The sequence below is a fragment of the Haemorhous mexicanus genome, chromosome 1 (assembly GCF_027477595.1).
Source record: "Haemorhous mexicanus isolate bHaeMex1 chromosome 1, bHaeMex1.pri, whole genome shotgun sequence".
Classification (NCBI taxonomy): domain Eukaryota; kingdom Metazoa; phylum Chordata; class Aves; order Passeriformes; family Fringillidae; genus Haemorhous; species Haemorhous mexicanus.
This window is the reverse complement of record NC_082341.1, coordinates 123858390-123878941: the sequence shown is the minus strand read 5'-3', so window position 1 is coordinate 123878941 and position 20552 is coordinate 123858390. Positions and strand designations below refer to the sequence as shown.

The 20552-nt window shown below is 44.5% G+C and overlaps 1 protein-coding gene across 1 annotated transcript; it reads left to right on the top strand.

Annotated features, from left to right (window-relative positions):
- The first annotated feature begins 10603 nt into the window (after positions 1-10603).
- On the top strand, positions 10604-14397 carry TCF24 (transcription factor 24). The gene is made up of 2 exons (XM_059856060.1): positions 10604-10990; positions 13384-14397. Exons 1-2 carry the CDS (start codon positions 10604-10606, stop codon positions 13495-13497), a joined length of 501 nt encoding a protein of 166 aa, XP_059712043.1. The 3' UTR covers positions 13498-14397.
- The last annotated feature ends 6155 nt before the right edge of the window (positions 14398-20552 follow it).

Here is a 20552-nt window from a genome sequence, read left to right as displayed (position 1 = left end):
AGCTGAGGTGAAAACACAGTCACTATGCCCTCATCTAGCAAAATGAGCTACTACATTTTGGAGGACAGCACTGCAACTACTGATTCCTTAGTAGCAGCTATACCTCCTCAAATTCACTTCCAACACCTTGGGATATTTCCCATCCAGTTGCAAAGACTTGGATATGTCAGATTTACCTTAGTGGCTCCTAAATTGGTCATCATCTACTGTTGGTAGAATTTCCCCCCACCAGAAACTGTTCCTAGGACACCTAAGAGGTGTGAGACCAGGCCTTACCAGTAAAGATTCCAACGTTTTCAGTGCTTCCACAGTATTGTTGGTGTGTTAGAAGTACCAAAAGGAAAAAAATTAGACATCACTGCCCAAATACCTTCCCTTGATAATGCTATTATCATAATCAGAATACATGTAAACACACAGTGCTTGAGTTACTGATCTAAAGCTCATATTTGAACTTTTAATGCATAGCCAATGAAAAAATTCTATTTTTTCTGATGCTGTATGATTTGTTTCTGTATGCAGGTATAAAGCAATACACATCACTGCCTGTGATACAGCTTTAAAAGCCATACAGTTCAAAAGTTCTGAGATAGACAGGAGAAAAAATAGCCAGAAAGCTGTCAGTGTTCAAAATGTGCCCATTGATTTTTCAGGATGAGGATTTAGACATGCTCCTTTAATATGTGATAGTTATATGGTTGTATTCAGAGTGTAACTGGTAAAAGTTAAGTGCAGCTGAAAGTGTGGCGAGCAAAGTAGCTGACTAACAGAGTTCTGAGGCAAAATGATTAATTATGTGAACCTGATTATTTACAGTCACAAAATTATAAATGCTATATATTGTAACTGGAAACAATACTTTTTACTTTTTACTTTCCTAGGAAAAAAACCAGTGATTTTTTTTATTATTATTATTATTATTTTAAGTAATTTGGCCTTGAAGAATTCTAGGAATTCACTGCTAAAAAAGTTGTATTTGAACCTTACCTCTTCAATCAAACTACACTGTAACCAGACACTACAGAAACAACTGAATACATCTTTCTGTTCTCTTAATTCTGAGCAGAATTAATTGCTGCATCAAAACCAAGATAAATCCAAGCCAGCTGTGAAATGATCCATGTAATAGACTAATACTTTAAATCAAAAAGAGTTTTGAATCAATAAGCTCTTCCTTTCTTGGAGAGTTAATATGTTAGACTGCCATAGTAACCACTGATTACATGTCCACTAAAGTTGGATATAATCAGTTACACATAGTTTGTAGGAAAATGTTTTGGAATAAAAGACTGACTCTTATGTGATTCCATTTATATGAGAAATTGATTTGATTATTAAAAAGATTTTTTTTCTTATAGGACTTGAAAATTAAAAGTATTTGATAGACATTTGTGTAGGAAAAAACATCAATACCATTTTTGTCCAAGGACTAAATAATTTTTGTAATAAAGGGATGTACAATACCCCAAATAGGCAGATTCTGTCAATTCAGAATATTCCGATTCCAGGTTTGGCACTGGGAAGAAAAACAAAAGGGCTTTCACTGCAACAGCTGATAATCTTGCAATAGTTAAAGATCTTTTTTTTCTAATCGGCAGCATTTGATAACACTGCTTATAATTTTTATAGAAATGTTGAGAGCTCCCAGGAACTGTTAACGACAATGGGAGCAATAGGTGCTTTTGTGGAGTTGTGACATGAAGATCTCACCTGTCTCCTCTGGTCTCTCTGCTGTAGGTTGAGGAGGAAACTGAAGCAACAACAGAATTGTTTGAATTTTAAAAGCCAGAAGTTACAGTATGTGAAGATTTGGTCATTATTAATTTTCTTTTTCTCCCTCAAAGTTTACAAAGAAAGATACCGGTGTCCCTTTGGATATGTTGTCTGTGTCTTTTTAATCTCAAAACCAGACAAAATTAAGTATGTCGAACTTAACACTGCTTTCTAAGAACATTGGGAAAAATAAGGGGACTGCCTATTTATTTAGAAGCAATGCTTTGTCTCAAAAGCATGTAAAAACATCAGCACATGCTAGGTTAAACTGGTTGCCTAATTCTTATGCTTCCTCAAGAAATGGACTGGTTTTAGCCAGTGCCTTACCTAGCAGATGCTTCTTTCCCTACATGGCACTCAGCAGTTGTGCCGAGGCATGTGCACAGCAGAGTCATGGAGTCATTAAAGTTGAAAAAGATCTCTAGGATCATGCAGTCCAACTGTAAACCTAACACTGCCATATTCACCACTAAACCATGGTGTGGTGAACACCAAACTACACATCTACACATTTTTTAAAACTTCCAGGGACGGTAATTCCACCATTTCCCTGGACGGCCTGTTCCAATGCTTGACCACCCTTCCAACAAAGAATTTTTTCTCAACAGCTAATCTAAACCCTCCCCGGTGCAACTTCAGGCCATTTCCTCTTGTCCTGTCACTTGTTACTTCAGAGAAAAAAACAGCCCCCCACCTGTCTACAACCTCCTTTCAAGCAGAAAAAAGCCATTAGAACATCATTTTTGAGAAGATCTGTAATCCTAAAAACTAATTTCCATCATTTGGGTTTTTCCAAGTTCTGGAGAATATTGTGGAGTAGTTAGCAGAGGAGGAACGAGAAAATTAATGATGTCTGTGCTGATTAATTTTTTGATTGATAGTATTGTTCATTAATTTAACTTCAAATTCTGTTTGTTTGGCTGTTTTGCACTAATTTGAGTAAATAAATAAATGCTTGAGACTTCTGATATAGGAAAATCCCAATCCTACAGGTAAGGTGAGGTAAGGTAAGGAAAGGAAAGCCCAGATTACAAATTGCCCCTGGGAAAAGACCTTTCCTAATGCAGTTTCTCTGTGTGAATGGCAGCTCAGCATCTTGTGCTTACAGTCCTCTCTGAAATAAGAAAGGAATTTATCCTGAATAAGGAAATCAGGATCTGTCTTTTTGCACTGAATGTTTGGTGTATTTTGTGAACATTTATAAGGATAATTTGGTAGAGATGATTCAAATATATTTAACTCCTGCATGCAATCTCCCCTGAAATAACAAGATCTTCATCTTCATTATAAAGAACAAGATTTCCAAAGCTAAGACAGTAAATGAGGGGTACAGTAACTCTGAGGTGCCAGTGCTTCTGTTAAAGTGTCCTGGTTTAACCCCAGCCAGCAGCCAAGCCCCATGCAGCCACTCACTAACTCTCCCCATTGGGACTGGGAAAAGAATAGGAAGGGTTGAAGCTGGAAAACTCATGGGTTGATATGAGGACAGTTTAATAGGAATAGCAAAAGCCACACATGTAAGCAGAGCAAACTAAGGAATTTAGTCACCACTTCCCATGGGCAGGCAGGTGTTCAGCCATTGCCAGGAAACCAGGGGCTCATCACATGCTATGGTTACTCAGGAAGGCAAATGCCAAACATCCCCCTGCTTCCTGCTTCTTCCCCTACTTCAGATACTGAACATGATGTCATATGGAATGGAATATTCCTTTGGTCCGTTGGGGTCACCTGTCCCAACTTACCACGTTGTCAGTTCCCATGTCCCCAGTCTCCTCGCCAGCATGGCAGTATGAAAAGCAGAAAAGGCCTCATCTCTATGTTAGCCCTGCTCAGCAATAACAAAAACATCTCTAGATTATCAACCCTCTGTTCAATACTAATCCAAAATACAGCCCCATACCAGCCACTGTGAAGAAAATTAACTCTACCCAAGCCCTAAGGAACATATAAGGCTGGTGTATCATTTGCCTTCAAAATCTGAACATTCCAAACATGAAATAAAGCTCAGATGTGTAGCTGTTAGTCCCTTACTGAAATCAGTACTAACTGAGCACAATACTTCTTATTCTAGGTGTAGTAACAATGATATTCAGGTCAAGAAAGACAGAAAAACATACATTTTAAAAAAAAGTTGAGTCTTTAAGCAATTTCCAAAGAAAAATGTCAATAGTGTTGATGAGCATGTTCACAGTGTCAGCTGCTGATTGCTGACTCAAAGCAGCACATTAGGAAGTCACTGCCTGATCTCTACATTATGGTGTCATCTTTGCATCTTACACTTCCTTCTGCCTTACACATATCCATTTAAAACTATTTAATGGATTGTTGCTATTTGGTAATGTGGGTTATGCTGTGTAAGCCACCTAGAGAATGGCATACTTCTCATAGGTTCTGAGTATTTCTGGAGTAAAGATTTTTAACTTCTTGTACAATAAATAAAACATTGAAGACCTGAATTGATTACTCCTGATGCAACATGTGCCATGGGGCTTCACAGAGAGAATCCCACAGCCAAGCAACTCAAGTCTAGCTAAAGCAAAGACCTAAGAAAGTCTTGATACCCTGGTCTAACTCTTATGTACACACACACCCCCCCAGGATGGAGCCCTTCTGACACATATTTTAAAGTTAATTTTTAAAGTATTTTTTAAAGTAATTACTACTGAGAAAAGGCTATAAGAAGTGTATTGACACACTGTAATATGGCATATTTAACATAACTGTGGAATATGCTATGGTTCTACAATACATTACCAACATGGCATTTAAAACAAGGGGGAAAAAGTATTTAATTGGAAATCTTCAAAATATTTGTTTGGATTTGGAATCCATTATGCTAAGATTTCCCCAAGAAGCAAAAGTTGTGAACTACAACTTATTTTTATTCTCCTGTGTCTGTGTCCTGCCTTTGATTTGCTCCCAGGCTACAGCTGGAATCTGTGGGACCTGACCAGATACAATCTGTGGGTGGCTTCCTGCCTGAAGCTGTTTTACTCAGACAAGCAATGTTTCTGTTAGTTTCTGTCAGGAGCACCAATAGCTGCTGCACTGTACTAGCAGACAAGCACACTTGAGAAATCCTTATACAGAAATGGGAATGGAAGAAAATGAACAAATTGGAAAGCAATACCCTGAATGTTTGTGCTGAATTGTAGCCATAAAACCAGAAACTAATTTGACATAAAGAGAGCAGAGTGTACCTGGAAAAACATCGTTCTGTCTCTGGTAGAACTTCTTCTTACCTAAATCACACTGGAAATCTGTGACTCTGGCAGTTTTCAGATTTGAGATATACTGTGGAAGGTAAGGCAGGAAAAGTAATTCTCAGTCATTTGTCTGGGAAAGAAGAAGAAGAAACAGCTGCAGCCATTTGTTACAGCTTTAGATTTAAACAGTGGGTTGGTACAAGAAAATAATCACTGGATGTCTGTGCTTATAACAGAGGAGGTGTCATCTGATGGGAGAAAGTCATGATGGAGCAAAGAACAATTATTTTTACATTTCTATTTCTTTGGATTTTTAAAATGTGTATAAAGCACCCCTTTTTTGGTAACAAGGCTAGTAGCTGGAGTGGTGTCTCCAAACACTGCTCAATTTCTTACTGTGCAATCTGCCTAATCACACTCTGCAGTAAGGTGGATTTGGTGTTGTCTAAAGATGGTAATGGGAGTTCCACCACTTCTCTTCCCATGCCTTCCACTGGATTTCCTGCACTAAGGCAGGACTCTGTGTACAGTGGGAAACTCCAAAAAAATACTGTGTCATTAATCCGATCAGAGCAGAAAAGAGCACAACACTCACAATCTGCTAATTTAGGGTGGCTGGGAAGTCTCAGGATGTTGGGATACCTGCTGTTAAGTTCTCTGTCAGTGACACAGTTGAGTGTCCCACTGCCTAGTGAGGAGAAGTCCCTCTTGAGTAGGCATTTTTAGGTGGGCAGCAGACCTAGAAACCTCCTTGGGGTGTGGGAGGGCTGGTCCCCAGAGTTGTGTGCTGGAAGGCAAATCTCCCTGCTCCCTAGGGAGTCCGGGATCACTTCTTCCATATCCCACCACAGAGTCAGAGTGTTTTCAGTACAAGCTTAAGGATATGTTCAAGAACTGCTTGTTTGAGCCCCAGAGGCTGATTGAGCAGAGGGATGTCTGTCGAGTGCGTTTTTTAAGAGGTTTTGACTGCAGAAAGGATTCATCAATGCTCCCTTGGGCTGGAGGCAGCCCTGGAAACCTTGGGGCCAAAAAAAACCCGGCTTAGCAGGGCTGCTTGGAGGCTCCTTTACTGTCCTCCAGAGAACCAGTGTCTTCATTCTTTTGCACCCTGGAGGCCAAAGGATGATCTGTGGTGCCGGTGAAGTTCATCATCGTGCTCCTGTACATACTGACAAGAGTAGCTTGTCAGAGTAGCTCCTCATGGCTGAAGGGAAACCCCCACCGAGGCTGCCAGCACCAGGCAAAGGCAAACGTTGAGGCACAGTTTCAGTACTTAGATTTACAGATGAATTAAGTACTTAGAATTTAGTGCTTAAATTCAGAACCGACAGCATTCCTTGCCATCCAGCCCCCTCTGACCGGCGGAGGCGGCTCCTCAGGGCTATGGATGCCAGCCACAGGGCAGAAATCGTGGCGGGGCCTCGGCGGGGCGATGGGGCCGGGCGGGGCAGGGTCCCGCCCGCGGGCAGCCCCCGCCCGTTCCCCCCAGCGCGGCGCCCGTGCAATTCTCGGGCCGGAGAGTTTGGCTGGGATGCGCGGGCGGCTGCGGCGGGCACTGTGCGGGCGCTGCCGGGCGGGCCGGGGCTGAAGGCAGGTGTCCGGCTCCCTCTGCGCCGCTCCCGCCCCGCCGGGTCCTCACCGGGCTCCAACCTTCCCGGGACTTCCAATTATCGCTAATTTTTAAGTCCTTAATTTTCTTGGCTGCAAAGCCGGTAACGAATCGCTCAGACTTTGTTTTTCCACTGCTCCCGAGGCTTGATTTATTGTGTCTCTCTTATCGCACAATCGGGCTTCGTTCAAAATGTTATTCTGGGCTAATTCCATACCCCGGTATTTATTTTGACTGTCCCTTCTCATTAGGGTTACTGATTTTTAATCGCTCCCCGTTCCCTGTTAAATTCCCTCTCTGCCCGCCCGGGCTCGCCTCTTCCATCCCGTTCGTGTTTCCATCCCGTGTGGGTCGGTGCCCGGAGCGGTGCCCGGGCAGCCACGACCCTCTCCCCCCGCGGCTGCGGACGGAGCCTCGCCCGGGGGAACCCGCTCCGCCCGGGAACATCCGCGAGCCGGAGATGCGGCGGCGGAGCGAAGAGAAAGGGCTCGCTTTTAGCACGGCATCGCCTGAGCTCCCAGCCCAGCGATTAAATTTCTCTCCTCCAGCAAAACCGTTACTTTATCCTAAGAAAAACAGCACGAGCGGGGCGAGCGGCGGCGCGGGGCGACGGGACCCGCACGGACCCGGGGCCGGGAGCGGGGGAGGGCGGGGATCGAGGGGAGCGTGAGACGATGCCGCCCCGACAGCTCCGTGATTGATGACCCACCCGCCCGGGAAGGGGCGGTCGCTGTCGCCCAGGCTGGAGGGGGGAGCCCGGAGACCAGGTGCGACACAGCCCCGCCGCACCCACCGGCCGCGACGCCTTATAAACACCGGGGCCGGACGGGGCAGGACGCGACGGGACGGGACGGAGGCGCCGGAACCTCGGCAGCCGGCGGGAGCGGTAAGTTCATCCCCGGCCGGGCACCGCGGGGTCCTGCCGGGTCCCGGGTGGCCGGGATGCGGGACAGGGACGCAGCAGCCGCCGCGGGCCGGCGGGAGCGTGAGCGCCGGTGCTGCCCCCGCGCACCGACAGGCAAGTTCCTAATTCTCTGCTCCGCAGAAAGGGCTTTCGCTACTTGTTATACGGAGGGCAAGGCCTTTTTAAAACCGATGCAAAAAAATTCAGATTCACTGCATTTTGCCCCCTAAGGAGCAACGGAAAAGTTTATCTAAGGTTTCCACCTGTTTGTTTTCAGTTTGTGCGCTCTGCTCTGGCTTTTTCCATCTTTTCCTTGTCTCTGTGGGCAGGTTGCCTTCATCGCCATTTCATTCACACAGAATATAAGACTAAAAGAAATGTTGTGCTGGGGTTTTTTTTGGTAAAAGATGTCAAACCAATCATGTCTTTGTAGTGTCATGTAAAAACACAAATGCATCTGCATGCATTAGAAATACTGCACTAGAAGTGCTTTAGAAAAAACATAAATACTTAAACTTACTTTCACAACCCTGTCCTCAACTCTCTCAGCATACCAGGTGGCAAGTGGGTGCTTGCAAAAATTACTGTGATTATTTTAAAAACCAAACCTTTTTCTTGTAAAATTTTAAAAGGGAAAATGACTGTTGCCCAGAGGCTTTTCATTTACTTTAGTTTTTAGGAGCATTTTTTTGGACCACGAGGTTTTGCCAATGCCTGAGTTTGAAGCACCTGGAATGGATATTCTGATTACTCCAGGGTGAAGAGTGATGCTGCCCAGTCCCAGTGGGAAACAGAAGTGATTCTGGCTGTGGATCCAGGAACCATCATGATTTGGCTACACATATGTACATACCTACAGCAGATCCTTTGTTTTATGCAGCAGATTTTCCTAGGCCATTTGCTGTTTGTGTTTGATGGGAAGTCTGACAGCAGAGAAATTTAATTCAGAGTGAAATCTCTCATTTCCACAGCTGAAATTTTGTAGTTTTTTTTCCACAGGCCCAGGATTTTGTCTCATATAGATGTGAAGCTCCTAAACCAGAAACTTCTATTTTCAAGGGCACCCTAGGAGATGAGGTTTTTAGGTACGTGCATTACTATGTACTGTATGTCACTCAAAGTAATTTCAGTTCTAAATGTGGTTATACACCAGCACAGCAAAATCAAAGTGTGTAAACCAGCCCTAGTCCTGTATATCAGTAGAGGTGCAGGTATTTTTGCTAACCCAGTTTGTCCCTATCCTTGGGTAATTCAGACTTCTCCAGTAATTGGGGAAGACTTCCTCCTACCAGTGGGATTTTGATGAGATGGCAGTGAGAAATCCTGCTGTTAAACATAAATTGTTAGATTCTTCTGCCAGTGAAGATCATTGTAATTATCTTAAATGAAACTCTTGATGTCCATTTCCACAATGATGACTTTTTTTTTTAAACTAAAATGCATCCAGATCTGACTATGCCTTAACACAATGAACAAACACCAACAAAAAAGCATATAATTACTTTTTTTTTAAAGTTAGAGGCAATAGTCAATGTAAGGACCATTTTACAGCCCTCACTCAAGACAAGCTCATGGAGTCTTAATGTAAGATTTATTTTATACTGATCATAAACACCACAGTAAAAAGAACAGTGATATTTTTTCCCTTTGGTTTAGAGTTATAATGTGCATAGAATATTTCACAAATAATTTCAGTCTGCTGAAGAGACCATTACATGGTAATACTCTGTGAGCCACATAATTTGCAAATTAATCACAATTAATTACCCGAAATAATAACAATAAAAAATATCTTCTAAATACCATCAAATTGTAGCATTGCAAAAAGGTTTATTTAGAAACCTTTCCTTGTCTTTCATAGAAATCTTTGACCTCAGTGTGTGCTTGAAATGCTCTGCAAAATCAAGAGCTAATTCTTGTAAATATATGTATTCAGTCATTTACATGCATCAATGTTATTTAAACTTTCGATTACAAGGTATTTGGATGAAATTAAAAGGTTTAATAACTTGTTCCTGCCCTTGTCTAGCCAGGCTGTCACAGGAACAGACACTCCTAACACGTGAAAACCAAGATCTGGGACACCCACGAGGGCTGCTTGCCTGAGGACAACAGGATCAGGTATTATTCCAGCTAAGAAGGGCTGCACTTTGGGGAATATTGATTGTATTGCATTTTTCTGTGGAACAGAATGAATTAAAGGACTGTGAGTTGTATTACAGGCAGAGCTGACTGACCAGCTTTACAAAAAACTGAGAAAAGAACTTGAAGACACTTTTCAGCTTTTCTCTAAATATTTTTTTTAATGTTTTCAAAAGGTTATTTTGCCCCCCAATGGCCAAAATACATCTTACAAAATCCTTTTGAAGTTTGAAAATGTAGATGAGAAAGGATAAGCATGCAGCTTCTTTGGTAGGCTTAGGAAAGGAGAAGTCCGTTCATGATCCTTTAAAATGCTGGGCCAAATTTTGCTCTTCAAAATCTGAGTCCATGCTCTGTGTCTTCGCTTACTGATGCATTTGAAAATTATATTTTTCTTTCCATAGTCCATGGAGCACTGGTCACCTGTTCATAAAATGATTGCAGTGAAAATAGAAAATATAGAAAAATATAGTATGTATAGAAAATATACTAACAGTATAGAAAAACATAGAAAAATATACTATATCTAGAAAATATACTAACAGTTCCACATCCCAAATCACTGAGTTTTAAAAATTGCCTTTAGCCTAATTTTTAGTTGATTATAAATGGAAACCACTGTGGCAGTGCCTCTGGATGGTGCCTGTTGGGTTTTCTGAGAAGTCATCTCTGGGCTATGAGTGACTCAAAAAAGTTGCTCTGTGTAACACCGCCAAAAAAATCAAATACTGATCGTTACAAAGATTTTAACTTCTGTTCTGTACCCCCTCGGTGATGCTGAATTCGTAAGCAGTGAGTGGAAAAGCGGCTCACAGAGCTGCATTCCAGCTATTCGTAGCACAGGCAGTGCCTGCGTTTCTGACCATCCTTGTTTTCAGAGCAAGGCTGCTGGCTCCAGCTCACCGCAGCATCTTACTATAGAGATTATCTTGTTGCTTGCAGGGCCCTTCCCTGGCGGGCACGTCACCGATGGACTGTGGACACTTAGCAGAGAGCAGCGAGGAGATCTCCAGCCCGGGCGCAGAGCCCGATTCCTCTGCCGGCGGCAGCAATTGCTGCCCGCCGCTGGCGGCCGGGCTGCGGGCCGGGGCCGCTCCCGCTCCCGCTCCGGGCCGCCCCGCCGCCGCCAACGCCGCCCGGGAGCGCAGCCGGGTGCAGACCCTGCGGCACGCCTTCCTCCAGCTGCAGAAGACTCTGCCCTCGGTGCCGCCCGACACCAAGCTCTCCAAGCTGGATGTGCTCCTCCTGGCCACCACCTACATCGCACACCTCACCCGCAGCCTTCAGGATGAGGAGGAGTCACCGGGAGAGGGCTTGGGCACCCTGCGCGGGGATGGATACCTCCACCCTGTCAAGGTAGGGGAGCTGAGGGACAGCCACCGCCTTCTGTCAGTGAGCGAGTACACTGCCCTTAGACACGTAACTGAAACTAAAGATTTCACGTCCCTGGACCTTGCCTAGAGGTATTACATGGAAATTCTGCCTGGACTAACCGCTGTGCCTCGGTCTTAGGGGTCTGATGGAAATATCTTGGAGCTTTGTTCCTCCAACTTCAGGAACTTTGCACCAAAATATCAAATCTCATGTAGACCCAAACCTGGTTTTTGGAAATGAAGGTCAGCACCACAGGAGTCCTTGCATCTTCTTGGTCCCTGTGTGGAAACCGTGGTGATCCTGAGGGACCCAGCAGATCCTGCTGTGGAGGGTGTATGTGGTGAGGTGACACTGTCCCAACACTGTCCCACAGTGGTGACCCAGCCACGGCTGGCCTGCTGTGGTTCTGCTGCCACGCCAGCCCGGTGCCGACAGCGGTGTTAATTACCAGCCACGTGTTAATTACTTCCATGCAAGTGCTCTACTGAAGCATTTCTCTGGTTGGTACACACTCTTCCCTTTGTCAGAAAAAAATCACAACGATGCAGAAGGGATGAGAAAGGGGAACTGCTCTTGGAGAGGACCGGGCTGGAAACTGTTTCCAAATGCAGTGCTCACTGACTGATGGGGCTCAGACACCGCAGGGTGTTTTCTTTGGCTCCGCTCACAGGGAGTGAGTTAGAGCACTGGGGTGTTTTCTTTTCTTTTTAAGAGTCTGAATTCAGAATGATTTAATTAAGATTAATTTGTGAAGTAATCTCTAATTTCTAAAAAGTGCCTAATTCACAGAGAGTTCCTTGTTCACAGTGTTGGTTGCTATATTTTACAGCATGATGTGAACGTAGGCTTCTGAGGCCATTTAAATGATTAGCAGACTCATAAAGAAAGCAAAACCTCTATATCAATTAGAAGATGGCTATAATTTAAGTAAAAAAATGCTGTGATGTGTTTCAAAATAAGTTAAAAATAACTTCTGTTACTTCCCTCAGTCAGAGTGAAAGGACACGGGTCTCTCATGGTACTTTTTATGCAGCTGCCAACTACTACTGGCAGAAAAATACTTTTGAACAGTTATTACAGCAGTTAAAGGATCCACATGCCCATTTCCCAGGCTACTGGAAGAGAGTAATACTGGATTCACTTAAGCAATTATTTTTTTAATGAATATATTTGATGAATGTGTCACAGTCAAATCCTAGTATATGCTTCAAAAACCCCAAAATGCAGGATATGAGACAACCTTTAAAGTCTTTAACTAAGCTGATCAATTAAGCATAGTAAATGCAAATAGTGAGGAAAGTTAAATATTCAAGTACAGTTGTGTGTACACTGAATGAAAAATATGGTTAATGACTTTGAACTTGGATGGTTTATTAGTGACAAACTCTTAACATCACACTTGAAATTAAATTGCTGAATGAGATTGCACAGTCTTTCTAAGTGAGAATATGCTGCTGCTTTAGGTCTTTGAACTGAAGAGCTGAGATCAATCTGCAGTATTATTAATTGCCCCTTACCCACAGGAAAGATGCCAGTCTGTTCCCAAAAGAGTCTTTAAAAAACTGCATTCTTTTAGAACAATGTGCTGGCTGCATTTTAGGTATTTTTGCATCCAATGTGTGTAACAAGTTGTCTCCTCAAGCATCCACCTCTCTAATAATGACCTTGGTGCAGCAAATAGAGCTGGATGCTCCCTCCCAAGTTCTGAGTGCCTGGCTGCAGCCATCTGCACCACAGGGCTGCTTGCAGTGAGAAACCTGCTGGGGTTAGAAACTCAAGCTATCAGAATAAATATTTAACGCCAAGACTTCCTGATGATTCCAAAAATCAGTGAGTGTTAAGATGAGCTGTGTCATCTGAAACAGCTGGAGCTGACAAGAACAAGATGCTGAGAGTGCTGAAGACTGACAAGGTACAATTACATTAAATTCCCTTAGACCACAGCCTTCAGCAGCAGCCCCTGTGTTGTTGTGGGGCCCAGCCAGCAAGGACAGGTGTGCACATGGGGCTGCAATCCCTGCAGGTGTATCCCTGTAGCATCCCTGGTACCTTGAGAAGGAATTCTTTGTTTTATTCTACTAACAGAACATCCGTGACACAAACTGAGCTTGGCCAGCACAGCCTGGTCCTATCTGCTGGGGCATGGCAGGGTTGGGAGCTGTGCCTCACAATTAATTACCAAAGCAAATATCCAGGCTGAGTTCCAAACAAGCTCCAAACATTTTTCCATCAAATGACAAAACAGGAACTGTTTGGTGATAGCAAGAGTTTCCTATTTTCTTGTACTGTGATTCCATCAAATCTTTGCTGAGAACTGCAGTTGGAGTGCAAAGATCCCGTGTGTCTCAGTGCTGTGCTTGTCTCCTCTCTTGCAGAAGTGGCCCATGCGTTCCAGGCTGTACATTGGAGCCACGGGACAGTTTCTGACTCACTCGGCACAAGCAGACAGCGCGAACCATGGGGAAACATCAACATCTTCACAGATCTAACCTCCCTTCTTGCTCTGAAAAAAATGGTTATTTATTACACCTTATATAAATATATATTTAAGTTAAAAAACCGGTATCTACAGACAAACTGTAATTCCTGAATTGCTGTTTGTAGAGGAGAAGGAATTGATTCTTAAATGTAATTAATACCTCATTAAGTTGACGTGACACATCATTGGTTTCTATCACTGCTGCAGTCTGAATGAGGGGGAGCTGGTGGTGACTGCAGCCAGCATCAATCTGAGCAGCAGCAGCAGCGAGCTGCCAGCAGAGTTAAGTGTCCTTGTCCTCTTTGGGACAAGCGCTGTGAGAAAAGAGAGGAGGAGTTACGTGCTAATGGCCAAGTACAGGGCAAAACAGGCTTGGGTGAAAAGAGGAGGGCAAGGGTGAAAAGAGAAGGCCAAGGCTAAAAATAGCAACTGTAATCCCACATAGACTTTCTCCACTGCTTAAAGCCGATGGCAGAAATCCCCTGACCGCAGCTGTCAGGTCAGGCCTCCAGCCATGGGAGAGTCCTACACGTTTGTAGCTATTGCTGGGAATATGGGTGCACGTTCATGGAGTAAAAATGTGCTGGGAGACCTGTCCCTCCTGCACAGAGTGCTGCAATTCGGGCACTGCTTGTACCCACCCGCAGGACTGTGCTGCATGTTACAAGCTCAGCCTGTGTTTGCTCCCCTGGCACAACCACGTGTCTGCTCACCACACCACAGCTCATTTCATTTAAGGGGTTCTCTTGTTGGAGCAGGTGAACCCAAAGTGTTGGCTTGTTCACTTAAATATCTGTATTTAGGCAAGAAAAAAGTTGAAGCTGAATGCACAAATTCATCTGTTATATCTGTTCTGTAAAACACTGTAATTCTCATATGGTTTGTTACTGCTGAGGTAAGTGTTCTATTAAATATTATTCAGTGAATATTATATACTTTGAGTTGCAAAATCTGTTATCAGCTTCTTCTTCTTATTGTACACGATAATATTCTACATTTATAGATGCTGTCTTTATTCTGAAAGCTTCATGGTTTAAATTTAAAAACTGTATTTAGAAAAACAAAATTATTTGAACAACTTTCATAAAACCATATGTTAAAATCTGGAGCTCTCATCTGCCCCTGCAGCATTCTGAGCTTTTAACAAGGTAATATACCTGTAAGAGATTCCATTCAAGAACAGGAGAAAAAAATTTAAAAGAATCCTCAGTGACATAAACAGGGCAAGAGATATTCTTCCTTTTTAATACCTTTATTAAGAGTGATCAACTTAAAATGGGGGTTTTGGCAAACCCGTGGATTCCTGCCGCCACTCCCAGCGGTGACTCGGAAGAGTAGGACTTGTGCAGCTGTTCCCTACGGGGTAGAGCCGGGAATCCTGTCCTTACAAAGACAGTGGGGGTGAACTTATTGTTTTAGCGGGGATGTCGGTCCACCAAGTCCGACTGGCACCGTTTGTAGTTGGGGCGAGGAGTGACCGAGGTTCTCAGTGTCTCTGCCGGCTTCGGACCTTGCCCCTGCTGTCCAAACACCACCCTGATCTCTGAATTCTGCTTTGGCTCGTCTCTTTTGGGGTATTTTCCAGGATTTGGTGAGGGTCTTGTCCCAATGCAGTCTGGGTTTTGAGATAAATTTGCATGTCTCCTGAGATGCAAATTTCCCCCTCTCTCCCCACCGTCCGGGGGGGGGGTTGTCATCCTCCTGGCAGCAGGCAAAGGTGGTACTGAAAAACAAGAATTCTCCACAATAGAGAGTTAAACGTCGATACTCAATACAGGTGATTACAACATTTAACTAACAAAAGAACTCCTGGCCAGCAATAAGCTCCCAGCCCAACTCCAAACTCTGCAGCTCCTTCTCTTCAAAAACAGGTAACCCTTTTTTTGTTCATAACACTCAGTATTTTTAAAAGGCTTATTCCTTTACATTGAAAGATTCTGACTGCTTAACCAAGAAGCAGGGGGTCAGCTGGACATCAGGAGGAATTTCTTCAAAGAAAGGGCTGTTAAGCATTGAAATGGGCTGCCCGGGGAAGTGGTGGAGTTATGTGGTGGAGTCACCATTCCTGGAGCTGTTCAAGGAAAGTCAGGAAATGTCACTTAGTAAAGGCTGATCAAATTGACAAGGTGGTGATCAGTCAAAGGTGATCAGTATTCTTCTCCAACCTAGTTGAATTTGTAAGAATTAAAAATGCTTTAGCAATAAGGGTTAAAAACATGGAAAGTTATGAATGGATGGCACAGAGAACACACCTCAGACCAAGCAAGCTGCAAGACCTCTATCAGTTTCTCATTGTACATGATAATATTCTGAATTTATAGATGTTGTCTCCTTTCTGAAGACTTTAAATTTTAAAATTACTTTTAGGAAAAAAGGAAAACCAAAATACTACCAAGAACAACTTTTGTTAAAAAAGTATGGTAAAATTTGGAGCTCTCCACAACCCCTGCAGTAAATACTAAATATTTACCATGCTCTGTAGGCAGCCAGAGAATCAGAGCAGCAAGCACTGTCGCTACTTACTGTAGCTGTATCCCTAAGACTTTTTCAGCATTTTATGGAATTACTACAGGCTTGTAAGAACATGCAAAATTACAACAGCAGTTTTTCAGTTAAGAAGAGTTCCCTGTATTTATGACTGGGGATTTTTTTTTTTTTCTTTGAGACAGATTATTCTGCCTCAGAAGTATGCCCTTCCTTCCAGAAGACACTAGCTTAGGCAACACGCTCCCTTCGACCAGGGCAAGAGCTTTTATCTTATAGAGAGGAGGATAACAACAGATCCTCTGAACCTGCTTGCTTTAAACCTGATGTTTGGTTCCAGTGCTACATTTCCTAGGCATAGTTCATATCCTCGTGTACTGAAACACAAGAGTTTGGCATTTAACACTAGGAATATGCACGTGCCTAGGAACACAGTTGTAAAATGTTTACACACTGCTATCAAGAGCTGGCATTCCTCATGAAGGAACCTAAAAGATCTTGGCAAACTTCGGTCACTGCCATGACAGCCGTTCCTTTGGAGGGATGGGACAGGTGAACTTCCCGCGGCCACAGCAGAGGCGCTGTCCGTGCAGAGCCTGCGGCACACGGAGCGCCTATCCGTGCTGCTCGCAGCCGGAACTCCAGCAGCGCCTGCGGACACGGATCATTTCCCTTCCCATCCCAATCCCGCCCCCGCCGCTCTCCCCGTGTCCCTCTGCGCGCGCAGCCGGAAGGCGCCGTGCCCGCCCCGCCCCGGCGCGCCGCGTATTTAGCGGGATCCCGGGGGAAATCGGCCTTTCCATGGGGGACGGAAGCGGAGTGGCCGCGCCTGCCCGCCTCCAGTTGGGGTGCGTGTCTCGGTGGGTGCTTGGATGGATGTGGCGGGGCCCGGCCGTGTCTGCAGGGGTCCCGCTGGCGGAGGATCCCGGGCTGGCGAGAGGAGCCCCAGGCGGTGGCTGGGAAGGGGGAATGCCCGGGCGTGGGATGTGCCCGTGCTGATCCGTGGCTTGGGAGCCGTCCCGCCGCGCCCCGGCCTCGGGCGTGGGAGCGGCAGCGGCGGCCGCCAAGTCTGATGAGTACAAATTAAAAGAGGGGAAATTTGGGTTGGGTATTGGAGGAAATTCCTTACTTTGAGGGTGGGGAGGCCTCTGGAACAGGAAGGCTGTGAGTGCCCCAGGCCTTGGTGGCCTGTATAGCCGGGCTGGACAAGGCCTTGAGCAGTCTAATCTAGTGGGCGGTGTCCTTGCCCGTGGCAGGAAAGGGGTTGGGACTGGATGATCGCTAAGGTCCGTTCCAGACCTATAACATTCTGTGGTTCTGTGATCCCGCCGTGTGGATCCGCAGCGATCCGTGTGATTCCTCAGCCGCCCGAGCGCCGCCGTGCTCCTTGGAGCAAGTCCTGCCGCGGCAGTCCGGATGTGTGCTCGTCTGAACAGTCGAGTGATTTCTGCCCTTCTCAGAGGAATTAGAAATGCTCCTGGTGGTTAATGTGAGAAACCGGGATTTTTTGTCATGGCAGGTCAAAGCAATGGCTGTAATCTCAGGAATTGCAGGGATGGTTTCAGGTGCTTTTCTAAACAGCCAAAGCTGTCGCTTGAAAGAGGGGTGATTGTCACGCTGCTGTGGCTGTGCCTGTGTTTCCCCTGGGCGCTGGCGTGGCGCAGTTCAGGCTGACACTCCAGCCGCACAGGCTGCCCAGGAGAGCCGGTGCCGTGGGAGACCTGGATGGACCTAATTACTGTGTGCCACGTAGTGGTTACTTGGAGCTGTCTCTTGGCTCATCAAGTCTTGAAAGGAATGACAGATTGGACATTCAGAGACACTTGGTTTTGCTGACAGATCGTTTTCATCAGCAAATGCCTGTCATAATTCAAAAGATAAATTACCTTTTTTTTCCTTTAGGGAATTGGAGAAGGGCTGTGGGGTGACCCAGCCTATGCCCTTGTTTGGGTTGTAGACACAGATCTAAACTGGTGGGGTCTGGCAGGGACAGGGCCCCAGGAATATCAGCAGCCTCTGGGATAATGCTCTCCTGCATTACAGACTGTGGCATGAGTGCTGACCTCAGTTCAACTGGTGGTAAAACATCAGTGAGTTCCCCAGAGTGTCACATGTGAGCTGGGGTTAAAGGCTGTACCCTGCCAGGGTGCTCCTCTCCCCAGCCTGGCTGGTCATTAGGAGCACTGTACTTGTCCTGCAATTAGTCATTCCTCACACTGGAGCTTGTTGTATGAAAATGGTCAGGACTCTGCTTAACCTTGATCTCAGCTGATGCTCTGTCCCAGGTAATTACAAGGAGAGCACGGGGTTCCTGTTTCTTGGACTGGCTTACTGTTCCCAGTGAAATGTTACTGCTTTCTGCTGCTGGCTCAGCAGTGGAGCTCTCTGAATCGCACATCTTCTTTTCATTGTTTTAGGCAGAAAGTGAAGCTCAAGATGAGTTTGTTGCTGGCTTTGGAAATCCTCAGTCTGGACTCTGCCAGGCCTTGCAAGCAGAAAGGTGCCACATGAATTCTGGAGCTACAAAAGTAAGTATTTCTTACTGTACTTTAAGATGTTGAGGGAAGCATCACGAAATCCAGATCAAGAGTTCTGAAGCTGTTTAATGGCTTGCAAAGTCCCTTACAAGTGGAAAAAAGAAATTTGATTGTTTGTAGGGTTAAAAGATTGAAATCTTAACAAAAGGTACTATGGCAGCTATAAAATCTCCTAAGACTTGCTCCCCAGAACCAAGCAGGTGCAATGCAAGAATTTCAAAGGAGTCAAAAGGGAGAGGCCTGTATCAGAGGACCTAGTTTTTAACTGGGAAAACATGACTTCTGATTGGAAGAATTCATGGATGCTAGCTGAAATGGAGAGAATCAAGTGACCAACAGTATATTTGGATCTCAGTCCATGCTGGCACTTCAACTGTGTCAATCTTGGAATATATTCCAAAGGGAAAGGGGACTGGTAGTGAGCTTTACCTGTAGAAAGATTCTTGGCATCTGGGGCTTGAATGTAAGAGATGGATCTGCATTTTTGTGCCCAAACAGAGCTGTTTGTCTCTTGGTTGTACTCATTCTATTCTGTGCTTAGCAGTTAAAATGAAGGCTCTACTTCAGTTTATGGAAGTACAACTCTTGAGACAAACTTAACCGATTCCCTTGTATTTAGTACCTGGAAAAAGCAGCCTTACATAGGCAGGAAACTGCTGGCATAGTGATGATGACCCTTTGCCGTTTACCCAACTGAATGTTGTGATGAGCAGTGTTGTATATCTGATGTGCCAGCTAATCAGTAGGGTTTTCCACTTTGATTTGCTCCTGTCATTTCTGATTTTATTTATTTTTTTGTCAAGGTTCCATGACATCAGATGACCACCCCCACTGTATTCCCGCCTTGTGTGTGCACATAGGGCCAACAGGAGAGTCCACCCACTTGTAGAAGTGTGGGTGTTTAAGGAGGTCAGTTGCTTTTTTACTGTCACAAGTGCTCAGGCTCCTGCAGGCTGTACTGGCCATGTTGGCTGCTATCCTTTCCTTGTGGTGCTGCTACAAATCTACCAATTTTCAAGAGCTCACCAATTTTCAAGGGAGAAACTGGGGAGAAGCAAGGATAAAATGTTGTGCTCTTTCCGCAGAAAACCCCTAATATTGCTTCTCAAAAACAGTGATTTATAAAGGAATTCTATTTCAGTCTACCCTTAAAGAGTAATTTTTCTGGCATAATGATGAGACTTTTGCCGTTTACCCATCTGACTGTTTTTTGATGTGTATCTTGAGATCTGAAATGCCAGTGAGGGTAATACCTTTGTGTAAGATTAATTGAGGGTACAGGAAACTAACTCATTACTGTTATTGTTCTTAGCTTGAAAACAGCAGCCTGGAATGTGGAGTTCTAATGCATTTGGAAATGCTTCCATTGCCCTTCTGCTCGTCAGAAATCCTGCTTGGTTCCACAGTACGGCGTGGAGTAGCTGTTCACTGAAAATGAATTATCCTGGAATGAAATTCAGGGTTGAGTGTCACTCTAGAAAGAGGAGCGGCCTTCTAGGCAGTCTGAGAACTTAGTATCAATTTTTGAGTGTATCAAATAAATGGATCAAAAGTGAATAAGGCAAAGATTAAAATGTGGGAAAATTTGTGCTGTCTGAATGAGCATTTACAGTGTTAATAGTGGGTATGAATAAAATCTTGGATTTCTGTTTACAGTAACTTATTTTTGTTGAGGCTATGGGAGCAATAGCACTCTGATCCTGCTGGATGACATCCTGGGTAGGAGTAACACAAGCCTTAATTATTCAGCTTGTCCAGATTTGACAGAAGTCTGGACAATTTTACTGCAGGTTTTTTATTTAGGATGTATCTCATGGATGCAAGGCTTGCTGAGGATTATGCCTAGTGCTATATCTTTACTAGGAAGATTAAACACAGGAAAGCCCATAGCTGGGGAACCACAGGGTGCTCCAAACAACTCCATCTCTTACCAAACGTTCTTCATTTGCTTTTACAGTGAGGTAGAGCTGAACTCATTGAGCTTCCTGCCTGCCAGATTGTCTAATACTCTTTTACATAACTGTAGCACTCTACTATCCCCTGC